Source organism: Arvicola amphibius, chromosome 2 (genome assembly GCF_903992535.2).
Source record: "Arvicola amphibius chromosome 2, mArvAmp1.2, whole genome shotgun sequence".
In the NCBI taxonomy this organism is placed as follows: Eukaryota; Metazoa; Chordata; class Mammalia; order Rodentia; family Cricetidae; genus Arvicola; species Arvicola amphibius.
Genome location: NC_052048.2, coordinates 28,172,613 through 28,195,802, shown reverse-complemented (window position 1 = coordinate 28,195,802; position 23,190 = coordinate 28,172,613). Strand labels below are relative to the sequence as shown.

Sequence of the window (23,190 nt, the reverse complement as noted above, 5' to 3'; positions counted from 1 at the left end):
CATCACCTAAATGCCACTTTATTTGGTCAGAAAACAATGAGTCACAGGCAGGACTAGTGTGAATGTAAAACATGAGGGGAAAGTAACTTCCTATTTCTACTGAAAGTAAATTCAAATCCTAGTGGTATGCTTCTTTAGTTTTCTTTCTCAAGCAAAAGTTTTATAAAAAGCTTCTTATCTTAAAAAACTAGGTTAGATGTGGTAGTGTAAACCTTTATCCCACGCAGAACAGGCAGAAGCTGTTGGATCTCTGTGAGTTCTAAGCATGCCAACAGTACAGTGAGACCCTACTGTATCATGAAAACAAGACGAAACCAGGCTGGTTTCAGTGTTAGGGCATCAGAGAGATGTTTTCTTTTAAAAAAAAAAGTCAACTATTTATCAACTACATCCACATCATAGAACATAAACAGATACATGGACTTAAATGAAGAATATATAGGCTCTCCCTGAGAGAATCTACATGTGGCATCTGAAGTTTATCAGTCTGAACAGGCCAGTTATAAACAGTACAATGCATTCTTCACAAAGCCTTTTTTTTTTTTTTTTTTTTTTTTGGTTTTTCAAGATAGGGTTTCTCTGTGTAGCCCTGGCTGTTCTGGAACTCATTTATAGACCTGGCAGGCCTCGACTCACAGAGATCTGCCTGCCTGTGCCTCATGAGTGCTGGGATTAAAGGTGTGTACCACCACAGCCTGACTCCACAAAACTCTCTTAACACCAACAAATATTTCCTTTTAAACAACTTCCTTCTATCTCTATTGTTCCTAAGCATGAGAGAGAGAGAGAGAGAGAGAGAGAGAGAGAGAGAGAGAGAGAGAGAGAGAGAGAGAGAGAGAGTGAGTTAGTCTTATGTGCCCCAGATCAGCCCAAACTGACTATGCAGCCAAGGCTGGTCTTGATCTTCTTGCCTCTAATCTCCTAAATGTTAGGATTACAGGTGAACAGCCAATGAGGACAGTAAATGTGTACAGTGTTATATTTGCGTGTACATATACAGAGGCCAATGCTGGGCATCCATCTATCAACTTCTGCCTTGCTCCCTTGAGACTGGTTCTCTCACTGCACCTGAAGCTAACCAACCCTAGAAATCCTCCTGTCTTCATGTCCCTGTAGCATTAGGATACAGACAGGCAACCACACCGGCTTCTGACATGACTTCTGGAGATGGAAACACTCATGCTGACACAGCAAGTGTTCTTATTCACTCAGCCTTCTTAGCCAGCCTTGTTCCTAAGGCAGGGTTTCTCTGTGTAGCCCTGGTTGTCTAAAACTCACTATATAGACGCTGGCCTCAAACTCAGAGATCCATCTGCTTCTGCCTCCCAAGTGCTGAGGTTAAAGATATGCACTACCATGCCCAGCCACCTTCTTTCCTATTTTGAAACTTTAAATAAAGATTTAAAAAGCTGTCTTATGACATTTTCTGAGTTTATAATTATTAGGTCTACCGTCCAGAAAATAAGTACATGACAGATTAACTACTGGCAGACATACAGTATGTCATAAATTTTCATGACAGATGAAGCTAAGTTCTCAAGTTTTAGAAAACTGAGCCTCTCTAAAGTACTTTACTACACCAATCTTGGGTAACGAGAGAAAGCTTTTTAAGAAATTTCACAGGAAGAAATAGAGTTTACCTTAAAATTAGACTTTTAATTTGGGAACATACCACAACAGAAGAGTGTTTCCTAGCATGTTTCCTGCATCTGATCTCCCCAGGAAAACAAGATAAGGAGAGAGGGAGGGAGAGAGGGAGGAAGGAAGAAAGGAAGGAAGGAAGGAAGGAAACCAATTACACTTTTAAGAAGCACTAAAGGGAACACTGGGAACATGGCCCTCACCATGTCTGTGAGCTCTGCAACAAAGGCTTCTCCACACAGCATACCTGCGCATCCACGTGGTGAAGGACCATGGGCTCCAGGTCCCGCGTGCTGACCGCATCCTGTGCAAACTTTGCAGCGTGCACTGCAAGACCCCTGCCCAGCTGGCCGGCCACATGCAGACCCATCTGGGGAGGGCCACCACTCCTATCCCAGGAGATGCCCCCCAGCCACAGCCTACCTGCTGAGGGGGACCCCTGCACCCACCATGTACTGGTGAGGTTTGTCCAATGGCGGCGGCAGCAGCAGCGGCTGCGGAGGCAGCAGTGGCAGCCCCTCCTACAGCTGGGGCAGAGGGGGTACCAGTGAGCTCTCAGCCACTTCCCTCCCAGCCCTGGTGAGCTCCAGGTTGATGGGGAAGAGGGGAAGAGTGGAGGAAAGCTCTTCTTGGTACAGTCTCCTCTTCCCACTGACTCACTGCTCTCCATCAACCACGGAGCCTCCAGACAGAGGAGGAGGAGGAATTCACTAGGTTTTAACAATGTTTCTCCTGCTCCTTTCTTCTCCCTATCAGAGCTGACCCTACAAACACCTGTCCCCTAAGTTGTGTTGAAGTCCCTTGGACAGTGAGCAGGGGTGGCAGAGGACAGCAGCAGCCACTGCCCTCAACCTTTAACCCCTTACCTTTTCTCCCAGGGATTTGTGAGCCTTTCCCTAGAAGGTCGTGTGCCCTCCTCGTTGAGTCCCCTCTACTACTGTCTGCTGCCCCTTCCTGGGGAGTTGGTGCTTTCTTTTTTTGTTGTTGTTTTTTTCCCAGGGGAAGGGAGGAGAGAGAGGAGGGGGATTAAGATTCTGTCCCAAAGGAAGGATACAGTGGTATTGAGGGGCAGAAGCAGGGAAGGCAGAGGGATACTTTCAGCAAGGTGGAGTGACTGAACCCTAACATCTACTGGAGTATCCCCAGGGAAAAGCCAAGGGGAGCATCAGAAGGAGCCACTAGGGCCAGAGGCAGAACAAGAGAAACGGAATCTTAGGGGGGCCAGGGTATAGGAGGAGAGCCAGGGACAAGAGGTGCTTCCTGGGGGTGGAGGAATGCAGCCACGGTCTCCCCCTTCCCTCTTCCACCCCAGCTCCAGCCCTGGTCTTTTCTCCTCTTTCCCACAACAGAAGCTGTGGCCCTGGCCATGTCATCGTGTTCCTGTGTCCCTTGCATGTTTACCCCCTTCCCCTCCCTCCTTTTGTACAGACCCCATTACAGTAAATTTTAAATTAAAAAAAGCACTAAAAATAATTTAGTCTTCTCTTTCAATAAGGCAAGCATTTTTCTATACACATGAAAATTATTTACTGATAAGCAAATACCTAAGGATATTCATGGTATCCCTTTACCAACAACAAAAATACATATTAGCATTATTCCGTCTGTAATATATAGATTGAACTAAAAATGTATTTATTCTATAAATAAATGCCCAGAATATTCAAAGTGTTACTACTTTCTCAGGAAAAAACTACAGTTCAAAGGTATCCAAATCTCCGGATACTTCTAAACATGAGTCAAAAATAAACAGAAGCCAGGCATGGAGGTACACACCCAAAACCCTCAGTGCTAAGGAGGCTGAGGCAGAATCACAGGTTTGATGACTAGCCTACATAATAAGGTCCTTTCTATATTCTAAAATACACACATACATACAGAGAGAGAGACTTCAGTTCTGCACAGGACTGCTGTTTCCGTACTGTGTGCACTACTTAACAAGCTTTACATGATGCTATACAGACCCTTAGAGACTGAGAAAAAGAAGAAAACATTTTAAACAAAAGAAAAATTTAGAAGTACAAATCTTCCTTCTACAATGCCCAGGAGAGAAAACTAGGTGAGGAGCATATGGTAGCAGTTAGTTGCTAAAGAGATCAGTAATGTTATTCTTCTCTACATCTTGGCTTCCTAACTGGCAATGGAGAAATTATACCAAAGCCTCATACTGCTTAGGAATTCAATAATGTACTTGGCCTGCTGTCTGATACACATAAATGAAAAAATAATAGCTAAGAAAAAAAGGAAGTTATATACCAATTCCTCCTCCAGATAACATATAGTTAATACCATAATCCAAATTGAATCTTTTCCAAACATAGTATTTTACTTTTTAACCTTCAATACAAAGTAGCCATAAATAAATTATCAAAATTTATTTTTAATACTGCATTAATCAGTTAATTAATTAATTAATTAATTAGTCCACAAATCTTCCCAAGGGTAGCTTTTCCACTCATCTTTGACACTTTGAGGAAGATGTATATGGAAAATACAAACAAAATAATGAAGAAATTACAAGTAAACTCTAAAACGGGATAGCTGGTGTCAATCAAACCCTGCCCCTTATGAGCTGTGGTTCACTGGGCATCATCTGTTAACTGAGCTTTCTCCTCTGTAAATTGGTGTTTATCACCCCAGATGCGTCTAGTAAGTATGCAGGTCATGGTTATTTTATTATTATCTATTAGAATGGTTTGAAATGCAGTTTTAGTAATTTAAAAACATCACACTAATTCTAAACTCCCAGGTAACTTTAAATAGCTATTTATTCTCTATACATCTGTCCTAAAGAAAATAACATTTGCTGCAAAATCTCCTAATGAGAACTTAATGTCTCCATGTAGTTAAAGCAATTTTCTCAAGAATTTCAAATGGAGTTAAGTTGTAGGCGACAGGCCTAGAGACGTCTGCATATTCCTGTACCTAAAAGAATGGAGGGAAAGACCATTCATATAAATCAGCGTACATCTACGCAACAAGGAATTAGGAATGGGAGTTTTGAGATACCATCCACAGAACAGCAAAACAATGAAGAACCAGGTGTAGGGCTCGCAGAATCCATGTGGACTCAGTGTGCACAAGTGACATATGTATCAAACTGTGAACAAAGGTCAGTCAAAAGAGCAGAGCAGGCTGGTTAGTGCTAAGAATGGGCAGAGCTGCCATCCGTAGAGAGAATGAAAGTGTAAGCCACCCAGAAGCCAGAGCCAGCAGGGTCCCACTGTGGGATCACTGCACACAAAGAGGTAAATCTTACTGCAAAGACCTCAGACTGAAGACCAGCCGCTCTCTTTTTCAGCTCCTCCCCTTGAGCCTCTTTCGAACTTAGTTCCTCCTTCAGTTGCTCTACCTGTCACGACATCGTTATTGTTTTACACTCATGTGCCAACTTAGGACTTCAAATTAACTGATTTTGAGCCACAGTGACCTCTGAAATAACAATAACTTACATTAAAATAATTGAATCTTTTCCCCTAACTCATTTTTCAAAGGCAATTTTCAAACTTTTTTCAAATGAACTAGAATGTGCTGGTCAGCAAAAGGGAAGTATAATATAGATTTTAATATGGTATATTTTGTCCTAAAATCATGGAGAAAATCCAAGCTAACAAAAAGTTGAGCACATCAATTTTTTAGCATTAAAATTAGCACATAATTGGCATAAATCATCAATAACAGACTCTTCAGCAATAGAGACAAATGCTACAGACATACACCAGATACACAACAGAAAGCCTAAACAGGGTAGGGAGGCACACCTGTATTCCCCGACAGTCAAATATGGAGAATGTTTCAGTTTTCAATTGTGAGAAACTCTATAGCCACTCTATACATTTGGGAAATGCAGTGAGTTATTTTTCTAGCTAAATTTTCATTGTTAAAATTATTTATTTGCATATTTGTTTTGAGATAGGGCCTCACTGTATAGCCCTGGCTAGCCTGGAACTCACTATGTAGACCAGGCTGGCCTCCAAGATGTAGCAGTCCAGCTGTCTGTCTACCAAGTGCTGGGACTGCAGGCATGTGCCACCGTGTCCAAACTTTGACAATAATTATTTTTAATTGAACCACAATAAAATTGATATCCCAATAAATTAAATTCTTCAATTTTATTTAAATAGTTTATAGAATCGAACTAAATGACTTTTGGATCTGATTTTAAACCACACTGATAGGCCTCAGTACTGACTGCCCTACTGCACACATGCCTGAGAGCACATAGGAAGCAGCAAACCTGGGAGCAAATGAACTCCCCTGAGAAAGCAAAGGCCTTCCATCTTGGAACTTGTTTAAAGGGGAAACATTTAACTTGTTTTGGGAAAAAAACAACAACAACTTTCAGGATCGATTTAAACTATTTCCCAAGAAGGGGTAGAGAATGAGCTCTCCCACATAAGAAAAATGCGGCTGAACAAAGTTCCATCAAATCATTTCAGAAGGACTTGCAGAAACAAAAAGTTAAATGATAACATGTCCTTAGTCACATCAAACAATTCTTATTGAAATAAAAGCCTACAATAACTAAATGATACCAGTCATTCTGACCTTAACTCTGGGAAATTTCTAAGTGGGGGTGGGGGAACACTCCTCTAAAATCTAATAAAGCATAAAGTAGATCTTTGCGATCACTAACATGGAAAAGTATGCATAAATTTAAAGCTCCTAGGAACTGAAGCACCCATCCCATACCTTATTCTTCATGAATTTGGAGTGGCTCCTGTACACCTCCATCTGCTTCACTTCTTCCTCTCGCTCTTCCGTGCTCAAAGCCCCATTTGATTTCAGCATCTGAATTTCCTCTTCCAGGTCTCGGAGTCCACGCTCCATGGAAGAAATTTTTGAATCCTAGGAACACAGAAGAGTTAAGTGTTGGGAATATTATTTTCAGGTATCACTTCTGTTTACACTGCATTTGCTTAACTCTGTGAAGCTGTGTTACTGTGTCTGTCTAAAACACCTGACGGTTCTAACAAAGAGATGAACGGCCAACAGCAAGTCGGAAGCAAGAATAGGCAGGGCTAACAAGTAGAGAGCATAAATACAAGGAGAAATCTAGGAGGAGAGAGAACTAGGAGCAAGAGAACAAGGAGAGGAGGACATCAGGGGCCAGTCACACAGCTAAAAAGCAAGCCACTGAGAAAGAAGAAAAGAAAGGTATACAAAAATTCTGAAAGATAAAAGCCCTCTCAAAGGCAAAAGGTAATCTGGATAATTTAAGATAAGAAAAGCTGGCAAGAAGCAAGCCAAGTTAAAGCCAGGCATTAACGTCTGTGTGTGATTTATTTGGGAGCTGGGTGGTGGGCCCCTCAAAAAAACAAGAGTAAAATATCCTACAACAGTTAAGTGTTAAACTACTTACAAAGATTAAAAGTAGTTGAAGGACTGGGTCTATGGAAACCTGCTGCTGCAGCATGTGGGATGAGGAGGACACATCCCCACAGCATGGCTGCTCCTCTTCCTCCCTCCAGTTACAGACACTTTCAACTCAAGCAGACCGAATTGACCAAACAGGCAGAAACAACAGAAAATGGTTAAAGGTTCTCTGCACTTTTATGATCAACAAATTTCTAGTGGAAGAAAAACTGTAAAATTAACCATAAAACTTTTTCTATTCTAGTATTTCACTACTTTATTTAGTGACCTCTGGGGGACGTGTTTCTGCCACTAAGAGAAAAGAATAGTTTGAAAGAATTGTACAATAAAATTCATAATAAGATATACCATAATAATTATCTAGCATTCCAATTGAAGAAAAAAATCAAAAGTAAATATATATTAACAGTTACTTTTCATACATTAGAACTCTTATTCACTGTACTTCTGGTATACATTTGGAGTATCTATGTATGTTTTAAAAATCACTAATTTTCATGACACATGAGTATAGTTCTGGTTATTCAGAACAAGGCAGAAGAGGATTACTTGAGACCAGGAGTTTAGGGACAACCTAGGCAACATAGTAAGATAACCCCCATCTCAAAAATAGTTATATTAAATAATAAATCACTGTTCTTGTGTTCAATTACCACAAATATCACCTTCTAGTTCTACATGTTTCTATACTCAATTTCTTGATTTGTTTGTGGAAACATATAACTTACCCTCAACATAAGTATCAGTCACAGCAAAATGGCTACGTGAAAATAATTTTATATCTGTAACTGAACATGCTCATTTACCTAAGAAATAGATTTAAAGAATTTAAGTATGGCTTCATTTTACTTGGAGCTTTAGAGAGAACATTTTGGGTTGGAATTCTGAAACTGACTTCCTTTTACTTCATATCAAAGATGTCTGGGTTGTCTGTATTGGCTATCATAATTCCTAGAACAGAAAGACAGAACTTAAAGATCTGTCATGAGACAATTCTAACCAGCAGTTTTCAGGTTTGGGGAGCTAAGGGGGAAGAGGTACCCTTGCCTTGCTTATAGCCTACACTTCAATTATAGAAATTCACTTTTAAGATTAACATAAAAATTTCAGAAGCATATTAACATAAATTATAGAAACAGATTAACATAAATTGTAGAAATTCACTTTTTAAATTAACATAAAATGTTCTCACGTATCAGGACATGGTCTCTGTAAAATGACTAAAGCACAGATAAGCACAAATAGCTAGGAATCAAATTAAGTTCTGCCATGCCCACATCTAGGAGCAACAAGAGGTGATGAACAGAGGGGAAATGAAAAGGGAGTGTAGCTTTAGCACAGCTTTGATCCACAGAAGACAACAGGGCCCAGAGTGACCGCCCTAGCTGTGTGCGTCCTCAGCAGACCACATGTACAGCTTCCACAAGGACCTGACCCAAGGCCTTATTCCCCAACCACAACAGTAACATAGGACAGAGTCAACTCACTACCAAACGTACAGCAAGCACAGAAAACTTCTTTCTAGAAAAGACATTACTGTGGCTGTGAAAACCTCAAGGCAAACATAAATTATCTGAGGAAAGATCTATCAGTTTATTCTTTGAAATCACATTAGACAACTAGTCCTTGTTAGTGTAACTAGGTCTAGCATAAACTCCAGTGGTACCAAGCCTGGTTTATGTGAGAATATCTCTCCTAATCAACTGAAAGAAGCAGATAATTAAGTTCCCTTTCACTTTCCCACGCTACTTCCCAAGCCCTGACTCCCCATCACTGTCAACCACTCCTACTGGGCACTCTGTGATCTACTCCTTGAGAAACTCCCCACATCTCCAATTCCAAAGGTTGTCTCATTTCCCCAAGCAAAGCTGGGTGCTCCTGAAGGATCTAATTACCCTGAACTATCTCATTTTGCAATACAAGAGATCAGCTTCCAACCACCTGAAAGAACACTCCTGGGGCCTCTTAGGGTGTGTATATGCCCGTTAGTGCTTAAAATGGACGAGTGGCACCATCACATGAGCAAGAGTCCAGAACTAAATGAAAAGGAGAAAGCCCCTTTGCTCATATTATCACTCTTCCCTCTCTTGGACTGGTCTCCAGAAGCTCGGTCCAAAGTTTCACTGAGGATCCCTGATCTGCTTCCATCAGTCGCTGGATGAAGGTTCTATGATGACAATTAAGGTAGTCATCAATTTGACCACAGGGGAAGGCCAGTTTAGGCGTCCTCTCCGCTGTTGCTTAGAGTCTTAGCTGGGGTCATCCTTGTGGATTTCTGGGAATTTCCCTAGTGCCATGTTTCTCACTAGTCCCCCCCTTTTTTTAATAAATCATTTTTTTAAAGTTTATTTAATTTTATGTATGAGGGCCCTGCATGTAGACCTACATCTGATTCTGTTGTAGATGGTTGTGAGTCACCATGTGGGTGCTGGAAATTGAACTCAGGACCTCTGGAAGTGCAGCCAGTGCTCTTAACCTCTGAGCCATCTCTCCAGCCCAGTTTCTCACTAGCTCCTTAATGGCTCCCTCAATCAAGATATCTCTTCCCTTTCTCTCCTTCTCTGTCCTTACCCCTTCTTGAGTATCCTGTACCCTCATGTTCTCTTCCTCCCTCCCCTTTTTTCCCTTTCCCCTTCTCCCCCCCTTCTCTACCCACACACTCCAAATTTTCTCAGGAGATCTTGTCTGTTTCCCCTCCCGGGGGATCCACGTATGTCTCTCTTAGGGTTCTCCTTGTTACCTAGTTTCTCTGGAATCATGGACTATATATAAGCTGATTATTCTTTGCTTTAGGTCTAATATCCACTTATGAGTGAGTACATACCATGTTAGTCTATCTGGGTCTGGGTTGTGATACCCACAAAGAAAGCTGACCTGAGTTAGTGAGAGTTCACTGACTCTGAACAAATAGCGGGAGGGAGGGGAGACCTGGATAGGACCAAAAGCCCCACTAAATGTGGGGGACATTGTGAGGCTTGGGCAGTCTGTGTGGCCATTGGCAGTGGGACCAGGATTTATTCCTAGTGCTTGAACTGGCATCTTGGAGCATGTTCTCTTTGGAGGGATACCTTACTCAGACTAGATATAGGGGGAGGGCCTTGGGCCTGCCTTGAAATGATATGTCTGACTTTTTGACTCCCCACGGGAAGCCTTACCCTTTCTGAGGTGTGGATGGGGGAAAGGGTAGAACAGGAGAAGGAGAGGGAGTGGGAACAGGAATAACTATGCAAAATGAGAAAAGATTGTACTTAAAAAAAATTAAAAACCACTATTCTAAGGACCATAGAGTAAACAAAAATAAAAATAAAGGAGAAATCCAGTGGGGCAGCAACACTCACATCTCTCTGCATCCTAACTGTGAACACAAATTGACCAGATGCCTTACACTCCTACTACCTCATCTCACCCCATATACTCTACCCTCAAGCCACATCCAAAATAAACCCATCCTTTTTTAAGTTACTTATATATCCCTGATCTGTGAGATGGAGAGTTTAAAACAAACAAACAAACAACACAAAACCATGTGTAAACATGTGTTTTATCCTTAGACACCAAAAGGGAATCAGGAAATAACATGCACAAATAAACTATGTTGTGTGACTAAGGGAAAGCCATAAAACTAAACCATTCCAAAGGACCCTTATAAGAATATATTCAAGCTTGGTAAAGAGCCCAAAAACTAGTTAATTTAAATTTTGTTTGATAACTCCTTACCCTACTGAAAAAGAAAACATACATACTATGAACAAAGTTTTATCATTGTCAGTCAAATTGTATTGTTGCCAGCCAAGGCTAAACTGAGACCTTAGCTCAAAAACACATGAACACACACATACACACACACACACACACACACACACACACACACAAGTGGGCTATAATACAAACCGAGCCTCTTATGTAGTATAAAGAAGTTTAAAAAAGCAGGTAGAACTAAATGAGCTTTTGTAAGAAAGAACATAAAGCAGAGATATAGTAGCACATGCCTAAAATAAAGGAAGATGGCAAAGTTCAAAACCAGCCTAGGACACAAGAAAAGGAAAGGAGGACCATATGTGATGGTTAATTTTAAATAGCAACAGGCTATAACCAAGAATCACCTGGAGAGAGTCTCAATGAGGAATTGTCTAGATCAGATCGGCCTGTGCAGAGACTGTATGGATTGCATTGAGGTGGGATGGGAGACTCACCCTGAACCTGGGTGGCACCAATTCAGGCACTGAGCCCTAAATTGTACAACATAGAAGAAAACTGGATACAACAAGCCAGCAGACTGCAATAGTGCCATTTATTTCTCTCTGCTCTTGGCTACAGATACAGTGTGACCAGCTGTCCCAAGTTTCTGCCTCTGACTTTCCTGCTACTGTGAGCTATCCATGGAACCCTAAGCCAGCTTGTCACAACAACAAAGGAAATCAGAAGACCATGTGTCTAGTAAAAATACCAGCAACACTACCTAACATCAGTTGTTAGCTATGTGCAAGGCCCTGTCCAAAGCATTTTACAGGTTTTAACCAATGAACATCAAATTAACCACTGAATTAAGAGACTTTTTTTTTATTAATCTGAGAAAGCCATAGAGAGGTTAGAAACTTGCTTTTTGTCACATATCTGATAAGAATAGCTAGATTTTAAATCAAAGGAGTTTAACTCAGAAAGCAAACTCTTAAACTCCTAGAGATTTCTAATGGCTAGTCTAAAGCAGTTTTTCAAAATACTATCTTTTCAATTCGGGGGTCCTCTAGACATAGAGTCTACAGGACTAAAGCTATTTTTGCAATAATCTTACAGTTATCATTGGATCTGTCCAATGTGTTGACAAATACACTGATATAAACAATGGACAAAGGTACCAGTGCCTGAGCACAAGTCAGGACATTGGCACTAAGTAACAGTAGCAGTCATGACATTCTTTAGGGGGATAAACTGGCAATGAAGAAAAGGATAAATAACTAAAATCTTAAAGAATGTCCTTGATTAAGCAGTTAAAATGCATTACTTTTAATAATATCCACCATCAAATATATATGGAAAGTGGAATTAGGCATGGCGCACTTATACTGCATACTGAACAATGGCTAGCCCTAGCAACGGCACCTGCAGGGTGCTCCAAGGTACAAGGTGAGCTATATATTTCCTTCTTACAGCACAGCTCTTACTAAAGACACAACTGGAAAATGGTGATTACTGAGACTTAGGTTTTGGCAAATTTTGTTCTTAAAAATAAAGGAAGTATACCAGGCAGTGGTGGCTATAATCCCAGCACTTGGGAGGCAGAGGCAGGTGGATCTCTGTGAATTCAAGGGCAGCCTGATCTACAAAGCGAGTTAGCTTCAGGACATCCAAGGCTACACAGAGAAACCCTGTCTCCAAAAGAAAACACCACAACAACAACAACAACAAAAAAAAAAGTTGGCTTATCAACTTTAAGACAATTATGGAATCCTAACATTAAGTTTTCTTTTTCTGCATGTGTGCATTGGGCAAGCATGCTCATGTGGGTGACATACCTGTGTATGCCTATACAGACCAAAAGACAAGCTCCAATGTTGCTCCTTAAGCACTATCCACCCTGTTTTATGAGACAAAGTGTCTCACTTGCCTGGAGCCTACCAAGTAGGCGAGGCTAGTCAGCCAGAAGTCCCAGGGAGCTCCCTCCCTGCCGCTGTCTCCTCAGTGCTGAAGTCATAAGCATGTGCCAACAAGCTCAGCTTTTCTACATAGGTCCTAGGGATCCAGCAAACATTTTACTGATAGTTATCTTTGCAGGCCAAGAAGTCTGTTTTCCATAATTCCTCTTTTCATTGGCATATGTTAATTATATAAAATAACCAGCCTTATTGTGCCATTTTGTACATGTATGAGCATAATTTGATCCTGTTTACCCCCATTACTTTTCTTATCACCCTCCCTCCTGACTAGGTTTCCTTCTTCTTGCCTAATAATCCCCTCTCTTCTCTAAGAAATCTGACATTTGATTTAAAGAAATGTTAGACATCTCTTTTTGTCTCATTTGAATTATGACTAACAACTGAAAAGAAACTGAAAATCCTGTTAAGGTGTTCTTTCATTAGCCTTACAGTTTCCTCTCGATCTTCCAATTGAGCAAAGTATTATCCCGTAGCTCGCTACACGTGCAAGGAGGCTACCCATTTAAGAATGAAAGGTGATCCCAGATTCTTCATGAGATTCTCACTCACCTTCATCTCAATGACGGTTTGCAAGGCTTTTGTTTTGGCAGAATCGGGGGCATTCTCAAATCTCCGGTGCATCTCCTAAACAGAAGCAGAAGGGAGTCAGTGGCTGCCTTCCTATGTTCATGTCATATTTTGGTCTCACTTTGTAGCTCTGGCTGGCCTGGAGCTCACGATGTATACCTGGCTGGCCTTGAACTCAAAGATCCACCAGATCCTCGGCATCTGCCTCCCAAGTTCTGGTATTCTTGGGAGATGTTAAAAACAACTAAGCTAACCTTTGTGGTAAGTGGACCCTTTCTTTGTCACAGACCTTTACCTGTGAATCAGGGAATCCAGAGTGCATTCTGACTGATTCAACATACACTCTGGAGGAAACCTGGTTCTGAACAACTAGTTGTTTAAAATTAGTCATAATAATACCAACAACTAGAATACAAGAAACTACTACACATCCCTAGGTTGACACATCGGTAAGACATGAAACCAAAACTGCAAATGATCTAAGGGGGATTAAGAAAGACCCCCCACCCCTTTTTTGTGTGTTTAGTTTTTCAAGACAGGGTGTCTCTATATGGCTCTGGTTGTCCTGGAATTCACTCTGGAAACTAAGACAGCCTCAAACTCACAGAGATTCACCCGCCTCTGCCCCCAAGTGCTGGGATTAAATGTGGGTTCTAAAAAGAACCCTTTTTAAAAAGAAGAAATAAGGCCATCACCACCAGCCCGCTATGCACAGAGCATCCACCTCCAGACACCACATGCCTGGCTTCCCATGATGAAGACCTCCAGTGACCTCCAGTGCGACCCCAGGATGAAGCAGAGGCCTCTTAGACAAGTCTCCAAGTAGCTCAAAATCAGAAAATGTCATGACAGCTTTCTTTTGTAATCCAATGTTTAATGAGTTTAAGAAAGGAAGGAATGAGGCCAGGCATGGTGGCACATGCCTTTAGTTCCGGCACTCTTTTTTAAAAGAGACCGGATACTATGAAAAGACTGAACTTTTAAAGTATTTGAATTTTTACAGTTGTGGAACTTAAGTTTGTAAAATGATGTACATTGTGCTATCTCTATTAATGTGTGCTCTTGGGGGTGAACAGTGATGTGTGTGTGTCTGGATGTCAAGCTAACAAGGGGTCAGTTGTGCTGGCTAGTTTTATGCCAACTTGACATAAGCGAGGATCAATGGAGATAAGAGAACCTCAATTGAGAAAATACCTCCATTAGATCAGGCTGTAGGGAAGACTAAAGGGCAAGGGTTTTCAATCTTCCTAACACTGCAACCCTTTAGTACAGTTCCTCATGTTGTGATGACCCCAACCATAAAATTATTTCATTGCTATTTCATAACTGTAATTTTGCTACTGTTATGAATCATAATATCTGATATGCAACCCCTGTGAAAGGGTCATGAACCTCCAAAAAGGGGTTGGTACCTGCAGGTTGAGAACCACTGGTATAGGGCATTTTCTTTCTTTTTTTTTTTAAATATTTATTTATTATGTATACAATATTCTGTCTGTGTGTATGCCTGCAGGCCAGAGGAGGGCAGCAGACCCCATTACAGATGGTTGTGAGCCACCATGTGGTTGCTGGGAATTGAACTCAGGACCTTTGGAAGAGCAGGGAATGCTCTTAACCTCTGAGCCATCTCTCCAGCCCCTAGGGCATTTTCTTAAGTGATTGATGTAGAAGGGCCCAGCCCATTTGGATGGGACCACACCAGGCTGGTGTTCCTGGGTTCTATAACAAAGCAGGCTGAACAAGTCATGAAGGGAAACAGAGGCAGGCAGATCTCTGTGAGTTTGACACCAGCCTGGCTTTAGATAGATAGATAGATAGATAGATAGATAGATAGATAGATAGATAGATAGATAGATAGATAGATAGATAGATAGATAGATAGATATAGGTAAATAAATAAGTAAATAAATAAATAGTGAGGGAGAATATTAACATTCTTCAAGGATCATTCAGAAGTTCTAGACAACCTCAGACAATTCTCTTGTCAGATCTGTGGGTGTCCCTGAATTACTAATAAACCTGAGACAACCCTAGATAGGAGGACAGAGTGCAATACTCCATATAAACAGCGGTTAAAAATAATGAAAATGACCGTGATTTTGGTTATGACTTTCACCTAACTTACTCCCTGTTGCCTGATGCAGGAGCTCATAGATTAACGTCTCTTAAAATTCTTACAGAACGGGCTGGAGAGATGGCTCAGAGGTTAAGAGCACTGAGCTCAATTCCCAGCAACCACATGGTGGCTCACAACCATCTGTAATGAGATCTGGTGCCCTCTTCTGGTCTGTAGACATACATGCAGAAAGAACACTATAGATAATAAATCTATAAAATCTATAAAAAATCTATAATAAATCTTTAAAAAAATTCTTACAGAACAAAAACACTTTCAAAAAGTTTTTCACACTATACTCTCATTTTTTTTAGTGCACTTCTGGTTTCAGTTTTAGTTTAGAAATGCCCAACTGCTAAAGCCTATGAAAATATTTCAAACTCCAAAAAAACCACAACCTGAAAAGGCTCTGGCTCAAGCACTTAGGGGTAGGCAGACTCAGTCTTTATTATATATACTCTTTCTACTAACTGTAAGTATCCAAGATAATCACAACATAGGTAACAAACATTTCAAAGGTGTGATGGTTTGAATGAAAATGGCCCCACAGGCTCATAGGGAATGGCACTACTAGGAAGTGTGGCCTTGCTGGCGTAGGCACAGCCTTGTTGGAGAGAGCATGTCCCTGACAGTGGTTTACTCTCTTTCTGCTGCCTTCAGATTCAGAAGCAGAACACTTGGCTCTCTTTTCAGCACCATGTCAGCCTGCTTGCATACCATGTCCCACCATGATGACAATGGACCAAACCGCTGAATTGTGGACCAGTCCCAATCAAATGTCTTCCTTTATAACTGTTGCCATGGTCATGATATCACTTCCCAGCAATAAAAACCCTAACTAAGACAAAAGGCTATGTTCCCAAAACTAGACTCCAACAGCATTTTAAACCTGCACCCCATGCAGACATTCACACTTTCTAGTCTCCCATAAGCCAAAGGCAGAAAATCTACTTAGATGTACCTTCAAAACATACCAAAATCTAGCCGGGCAGAGGTGGCACATGTCACACCTTTCATTAACAACTTCCTACATTTTGCCTCCCTTACTGCACGTCTCAATAGAACTTCTTTAAAAACCAAGTTGATCTGCAAGCGGTGGTGGCCCATGCCTTTAATCCCAGCAATCAGGAGGCTGAGACAGGCAAATCTCTGAGTTCGAGGCCAGCCTGGTCTACAGAGTGAGTTCCAAGACAGTCAGGCCTACACAGAGAAGCCCTGTCTTTAAAAAAAAAAAAAAAAAAAACAAACCAACAAGTTAATCTAATCACTCCCACACTCTTGACTTCATTAGATTTCTATTACAGTGAAGAGACACCATGATCACGGCAACTATTATATGGAAAACATTTAATTGAGGGATTCACTTACACTTTCAGAGGTTCAGTTCATTATCATGATGGTGGGGAACATGGCATGCAGACAAACACGGTGCTGGAGGAATACCTCAGAGTCCTACATCTTTCAGGCAACAGGAAGTTGACTAACTCACTGGGCAGTATCCTAAGCATACGAAACCTCAAAGCCCACCGGCACAGAGGCACACTTCCTCCAACAAGGCCATGGCCACACCAATAAAGCCACACCTCCTAATAGTGTGCTCCCTGTGAGATTATGGGGGCCAATTACATTCAAGCCATCACACTTGTCAAGGCTCCTCAGATGACATGTTTTCTTGAAAGACTATAAAACCTCATATCATCACTATACTTCAGTCATACTTGGCCCACCCCAGGCTTTTCCACCCCCATCATAACCCTATATAAGTCCCTGCTTGATACCATTAAACAAGTTCCTGCTTTGCCAGACTCCCGACTCAGTGAGTCTGCTTCTCCCCGGGACATAGGGGGGAGGGCTGAGTTGCGACACTCACCATCTGTCAGAGAGCCTGGCAGAACATAGATAAGTGTAATAATGTTAGTAATATAAACATAGTAAACGTAGTAAAAAAAACAAATGACTGACCAAAAAAGTCAAGATCATGTTGTTATAGAGGGAAAAAAAGCGTTTTTGACAGTGATGTTACATGGGAGCTCTGGGTGACTACTAAAGTTCCCTTTCGTACCCAGGTGCAGGTGAGAAGAAAACATACCTCACAATTCTTTAAGCTGCGTAACTGTTGATACTACTATTCTGAGGTGCTGGAGTTAACCTCAGGGACTTGCATATGTTAAGCAATGACTCTTCCACTGAGCCACATCCCCAGCCCTGATTCACTGCACTTTCTATATTATGTCTTCAACTTTTAGAATCTATTAAGTTCATCTATTCGGTCCAGATTAATCTTCTACTGCATTAAAACAAACACACTAGCAATAGCTTGTTCACCATAAATCTGTTCCCCACACTGTACACAAGTTGCTCACTGAGTACACAGTAGAGACTTCTAATGATGTTTGCTCAACAAATAAGTGTAAGATTTTTGATTATATAAACAAAATGAACTACACTAACTGTAAACAATTTTCACATAATAATTAAAGGCTAAAATCTATACTTACATTTATTACTTAGTGCTTCTGTCCTTCATGATACTTAAGTTGAATTTCTTTGAAATACTTCACAATTAAATTTCATTAAATTAGGTGGTCAACTCATTTCATGAAATCTCTTCCCCATTACCTAATTCCAAACAAGTAATTTCAAAATGCTTCATTCTGTGGTAAACTATTATAATTTTATTTTTAACCCCTAGCATGTAGGCAAAGAAGATTAAAGAAAAACAAAACTATCTGAATTTTAAAGATCCTTCCGCATGTATAATAAGGAATGGCTAGACTACACTAGCTCACTCACAAGCACAAAGCTTTCTTACGGAGCAGCCATCTGAAATCCCCTCAGCAAATTTCTAATCATGGGCCTTCACGTTAAACCTCACTGTAAACACATCTTGCATTCAGTGGGCTGACAATCTCCCTGTTCCCACTGAGCATATCAAGCCTCTGGTTCATACCCTGTAAATAATGGGTGAAGCTCTGGAAATAGAAGTAAATTACTATTCAAACAAGTATAAGAAGAAGAATGTACTATTTGCTCACTTCATTTCATCCCTATTAGCTGAAATGTAAACACATGTACATGTAAATAAAATACAACTTGGGCACTGGAGACAGCTCAGTTGGTACAGTGCTCCTGCGAGCATAAGGATCCAAGTGAGAGCCACAGAATCCATATGATTCTAGCCAGCTAGGCAAGTCCAGTTCAGTGAGAAGCTTTCTCAAAAGACAAAGAAGCTGGGCATGGTGGCTCACACCTTTAATCCCAGCACTCAGGAGGCAGAGGCAGAGTGAGTGCCAGGACAACCAGGGCTACAAAGAGAAACAAAACAAACACAAACAAAAAAAGAAAAAAGAAAGAAAAGAAAAAAGAAAAGCAGGCTACAGCTCCTGAGGAATAACACCTGAGGCTGGCTTTTATGAATACACATACACAACACAATACAAACACACTCACACACACACTCAGACACACCCTGGACTTAGGCATGATGATGTAATTCCAGCAGTAAGGAAGCTGAGACAAGAGACAAGAGTATGTTGAATCTGACTGGACTATATGGAGAAACCGGACAGGACATGACAAAGAACAGGACTCAGGGCAGGAAGGGGAAAGACAAGTGAAGGAAAGCGAAAGAAGGGAAGGGCAGATGACAGGGAGAGGAGAAAATGGGAGGAAAAAGGACAGAAAAAGAGGGAGAGGAAGGGAGGGGAGAAGGAAAGAAAAGAGAAAAGAAGGGGGAAGGGACAAAGAAAGGAGAGGGTCAGAGGAAAGGAAGAGAGGGCCAAGGGGAGAAGGGAAAGGAATTGGAAAGAAAAGGAGGAAAGAGGGGGTGGAATAAAGTGAGAAGAGGGCAAAGAAAAATAAATTATGGGTACAAGCTGGGCATGGTGGCTCATGCCTTTAACTTCAGCACTCAAGAGGCAGGAGAATCTGAGTTCAAAGCAAAGCCTGCCTGTCTACACAGTGAGACTATCTTTTAAATAAATATATTTTAATTTTAATAAATATGGGTAGTTTATATAAATACACATGGATAGAATTATGTTAAAAGTTCCTACACCCCAATAAGTCTCTCCGCCAATGCAGCAATCCAAATCAGACCAAATCAAACCAAATTAGAAACAGCCCTGATTTAATGAATAAAACACTTCCGGATGATTTTCCAGCCCTCCAGAGAGGAGATGGGAAAGGAAGACCAGAACACCAGGTGTCTGTTTTGGGGTGGAGGGGCGGAGGGGGCAGTTTAAGTACCCTGTGGGAGTGGTCTTGAGCATCTCTGGTGCAGGGGTCATCCTTTGGTGGGCTTTCTGAAATGCAGCAGGGTTTGGAAAGAGATGGGGGAGGGGGCTTGGGGTGGAGCTTCCATCAGAACAGCCCAGATATGGAATATGGATGCCAGAAGCTGGGTGAAGCTTCCAACAGAACATTATATATGCATAAATATATATACATATATATTTATGTATATATATAGATTAAATTATTTGAATTTTTACTAACATCGCAGTTTCTAGTGTAAATAAGAAATATGTTATCTCCTGTAATTTATCAAAGAATGGGTAACCTGAAGTTTGAAAACAAATTAGGAACAATTTATGTTCCTTTTCTTCAGTAGATTCTTTCATTTAAAAGAAATAGGCTGGAGAATTAGCTCCATGGTACGGCACTTGCCTGGCATGCATTAGACCCTAGGTTCAACCTCTATAGCCATAAAATAATAACAGTACAGCCCTTCGCCTAGCATGTGCAAGGCCTTAAATCCAATCCCCAATGCCATAAAAATATGCTGATTTTTATCAACATGACTGAAAGAAAGTAGCATTTATGACTGAAAGTAGCACTTAAAAGTCTGATGTTTCTCTTTTTTCAAATTTCGGGTTTCAGCTCTCATTGCTCTTAGGCCAAATGTTTGTGACGTCCCCTCACAGAGTCAATCATCCACACAAGTTCTAGATTACTGTGCTGCATTCACAGAAGAGACGGAAATGAAGGGAAAGGAAACAGAAAGGCTCCTAACTACCTGTTTGGTAGCGTCTCTCATCCAGTGATGAACAGTGTGGGCCCACAGCCCTTTGCCATCTCTGGCAGCTACGTTATATTGAGAAAACCTATCTTCTTGACAAAGTGGAAATGTGAGGAAAGAGACACAATTTTAAAAACAGGAATAGAGGCTGCAGAGAAGACACTTGCGGCTCTTCCTGAAGACCAGGGTTCAATTCCCAACACCCATATGGCAGCTCACAACTGTCTGTAACTCCAGTTCCAGGGGATTCGACACCTTCACACAGATATACATGCAGGGAAAATGCCAATGCACATAAAGTAAAAAATAAATAAATTTTAAAGAAAAAACAAAAGTAGGAGGAAATATCTGAATAGGCAAGGTATGTACTGTTCTCGTTTTCCAAAATCACCACAAACATCAAACAGTAATATCGGGATTATTCTTCATTCTAATTCCTCCTATTAACTGTTGTTGCTTGTGTTATCTTCTATTATGAGACAAGATCTCATATAGACCAGGGTAGCCTTAAATTCCCTATGTAGACACAACTGACTTTTGTATTCCTAATCCTCCTGCTCCACCTCCCAGGGGTTTATGCAGTGCTAAGATTAAATCAACTAAGATACATCCCCAGTCCAATGGTTGTTTCTCTATACATCTTTATTCCTTTTTTATTCTTACAACTTAAAACTGCCAAGAAAGCTCACAGGCACTTGTCAAATATGCTAGCTAAAAATTCAGAATTCACAGTCTAGAATCTATATAGCTATTATCACTTTTAACCTCAAACATTTTTATAAACCCTAACAGGTGAAAACCTGTACTAACAAGATCTGAATTAAAACATTATAGGAAACAAAATAAACAGCCAAATAGAATGTTTAATTCACTACAAGAACATGTAGCCTGGTATGAATTGACACACCTAGCTAGAACCCTTCTCAAAAAACCTAAACAATACAAACAAACAAAAACAACACAAAAAGAGGCAAAAAGGTCTTAAATATATAGTTGAGTTGCAATGATTTGTACACACAGGAAAAAAGATTTTCTTTAAATTTCACAGTCAACTTCAATATCTTCTACCAAGATATTGACAATCATAATCTAGTTCTCGAAGCTTGCTGTATTCTCCAAGTATTCAAGACCAAAGCACTAAGCAAATATGGACGTAATTTACTGCTCGTCCAACAGATGTCCTCACTCATCTAACAGGAAAAGGGACAGCACTGCACAAAATATAGCAAGTCAAGCAATGATATAATTCCATTACCAACAGAAAATCTAAGTTCAAACAACAATGAAACTTCAACACAAAAAGATAGTACTTAATCAAATTTTTAGTTATAATTTTGATGGAGAATACAGAATCATGTTCATAAATGAGACAGAAGATTATGGTGATATCACAAATGTTCTTTTACCAAGTCTGAGAAGCCCGGGACTACAAGGCATACCACTCTTACACGTGCCAAATGAGAGTACAGGAAGCACTCTCCACTGCAAAGCCAATGCAGTTCAAAGCTGGGAGTCTTAGAAGGACACAGGCCATAAAAATTTATCTCTATTTGATGTATAAGATCAAATACATGCTAAGGGCTTAACTAATAATTGTTGGGTAAGGGAATAAATGAAAGAGAAAGTAGGAGCAAGTGCCTCTAGCCTCTTACTGCTTTCGAAACTAGTCTGTAGGTAAGGTCAAGGCACATGTGAAAATCTATGCCCTGGGGTATCACTTTATCTTTGTAAATTATATCTTCTAATATACATGTTTAATTTATTAATGTTCTTGCTATAGCAAGGAGTCTTTCATGTTAAAGATTAGATTTAATAAAGGTTTTGTTTATGTTTTCTTCTAGTGTCTCTTTTTAAGTAGTTCTTTACTTCATCTAGAACTTAATTTTACATAACTAGGTATTCTTTAAATGATGGTCATTATCTCAAAATATTCATCATATACTTAACACTGAATTATCTCCAGATTCTATTTTGTTTTCCTGGCCTTAAACTTTAAATTCTATCAGTGTCTCCAAGTCCTGGTATTACAGATATACACCACCAGTGGATTAAAAATCTACTGACCTACCTTCCCAGAGTTTCCAGAGAATTCCTAGTATAGATACAGTAAATTGATAAATTTAAGGGAAATGACATCCATATATTATTTCAGCAATAATGAAAATTGAGCCCCACTCTTTCCATTACTAATATGATTTCCTCCATTCCCTTCTCTAATTGGGACAAACAGATAAAATTTCAAGAATGCTGTCTGGGGGGCTGGAGAGATGGCTCAGCGGTTAAGAGCATTGCCTGCTCTTCCAAAGGTCCTGAGTTCAATTCTCAGCAACCACATGGTGGCTCACAACCATCTGTAATAGGGTCTGGTGCCCTCTTCTGGCCTGCAGGCACATACACAGACAGGATATTGTATACATAATAATAAAATAAATAAATAAATATTTTTTAAAAAAAGAATGCTGTCTGCTTTAGTCAGGGTTTCTATTGCTGTGAAGAGACCATAACCACAGCAACTCATAGAAAGAAACATTCGATTGGGGTGGCTTGCTTACAGTTTCAGAATTTCAGTCCATTATCATCATGATAAGGAGCACAGAGGCATGCAGGCAGATGTGGTGGTGATGGAGGAGTAACTGAGAGATCTACATCTAGCAGGGAACAGGAAGTTGATTGACTCACTGGGCAGATTCCTGAGCATAGGAGAGCTCAAAACCCGCACCCACAGTGTGACACACTTCCTCCAACAAGGCCACACCCACTCAAACAAAGTCACAAGTCCTAATAGTGCCACCCCCTACAAGATTATCAAGGTCAGT

At 40.5% G+C, this 23,190-nt stretch overlaps 1 protein-coding gene across 7 annotated transcripts in view; it reads right to left on the bottom strand.

Moving 5' to 3' along the window:
* Erc1 (ELKS/RAB6-interacting/CAST family member 1) overlaps nt 1-23,190 on the bottom strand; it is a 327,887-nt gene that overhangs the window by 251,543 nt on the left and 53,154 nt on the right. For 4 of the 7 annotated variants that reach the window (XM_038318227.2, XM_042054451.1, XM_038318234.1 and 1 more), the window contains exons 4-6: nt 13,221-13,295; nt 6,334-6,489; nt 4,910-4,993 (exon numbers count right to left, since the gene is read on the bottom strand). In XM_038318227.2, the coding sequence (XP_038174155.1) occupies nt 4,910-4,993; nt 6,334-6,489; nt 13,221-13,295 (315 nt within the window). The remainder of the gene's footprint in view (nt 1-4,909; nt 4,994-6,333; nt 6,490-13,220; nt 13,296-23,190) is intronic. The other 3 variants (XM_038318230.1, XM_042054452.1, XM_038318233.2) reach the window with 1 other exon arrangement.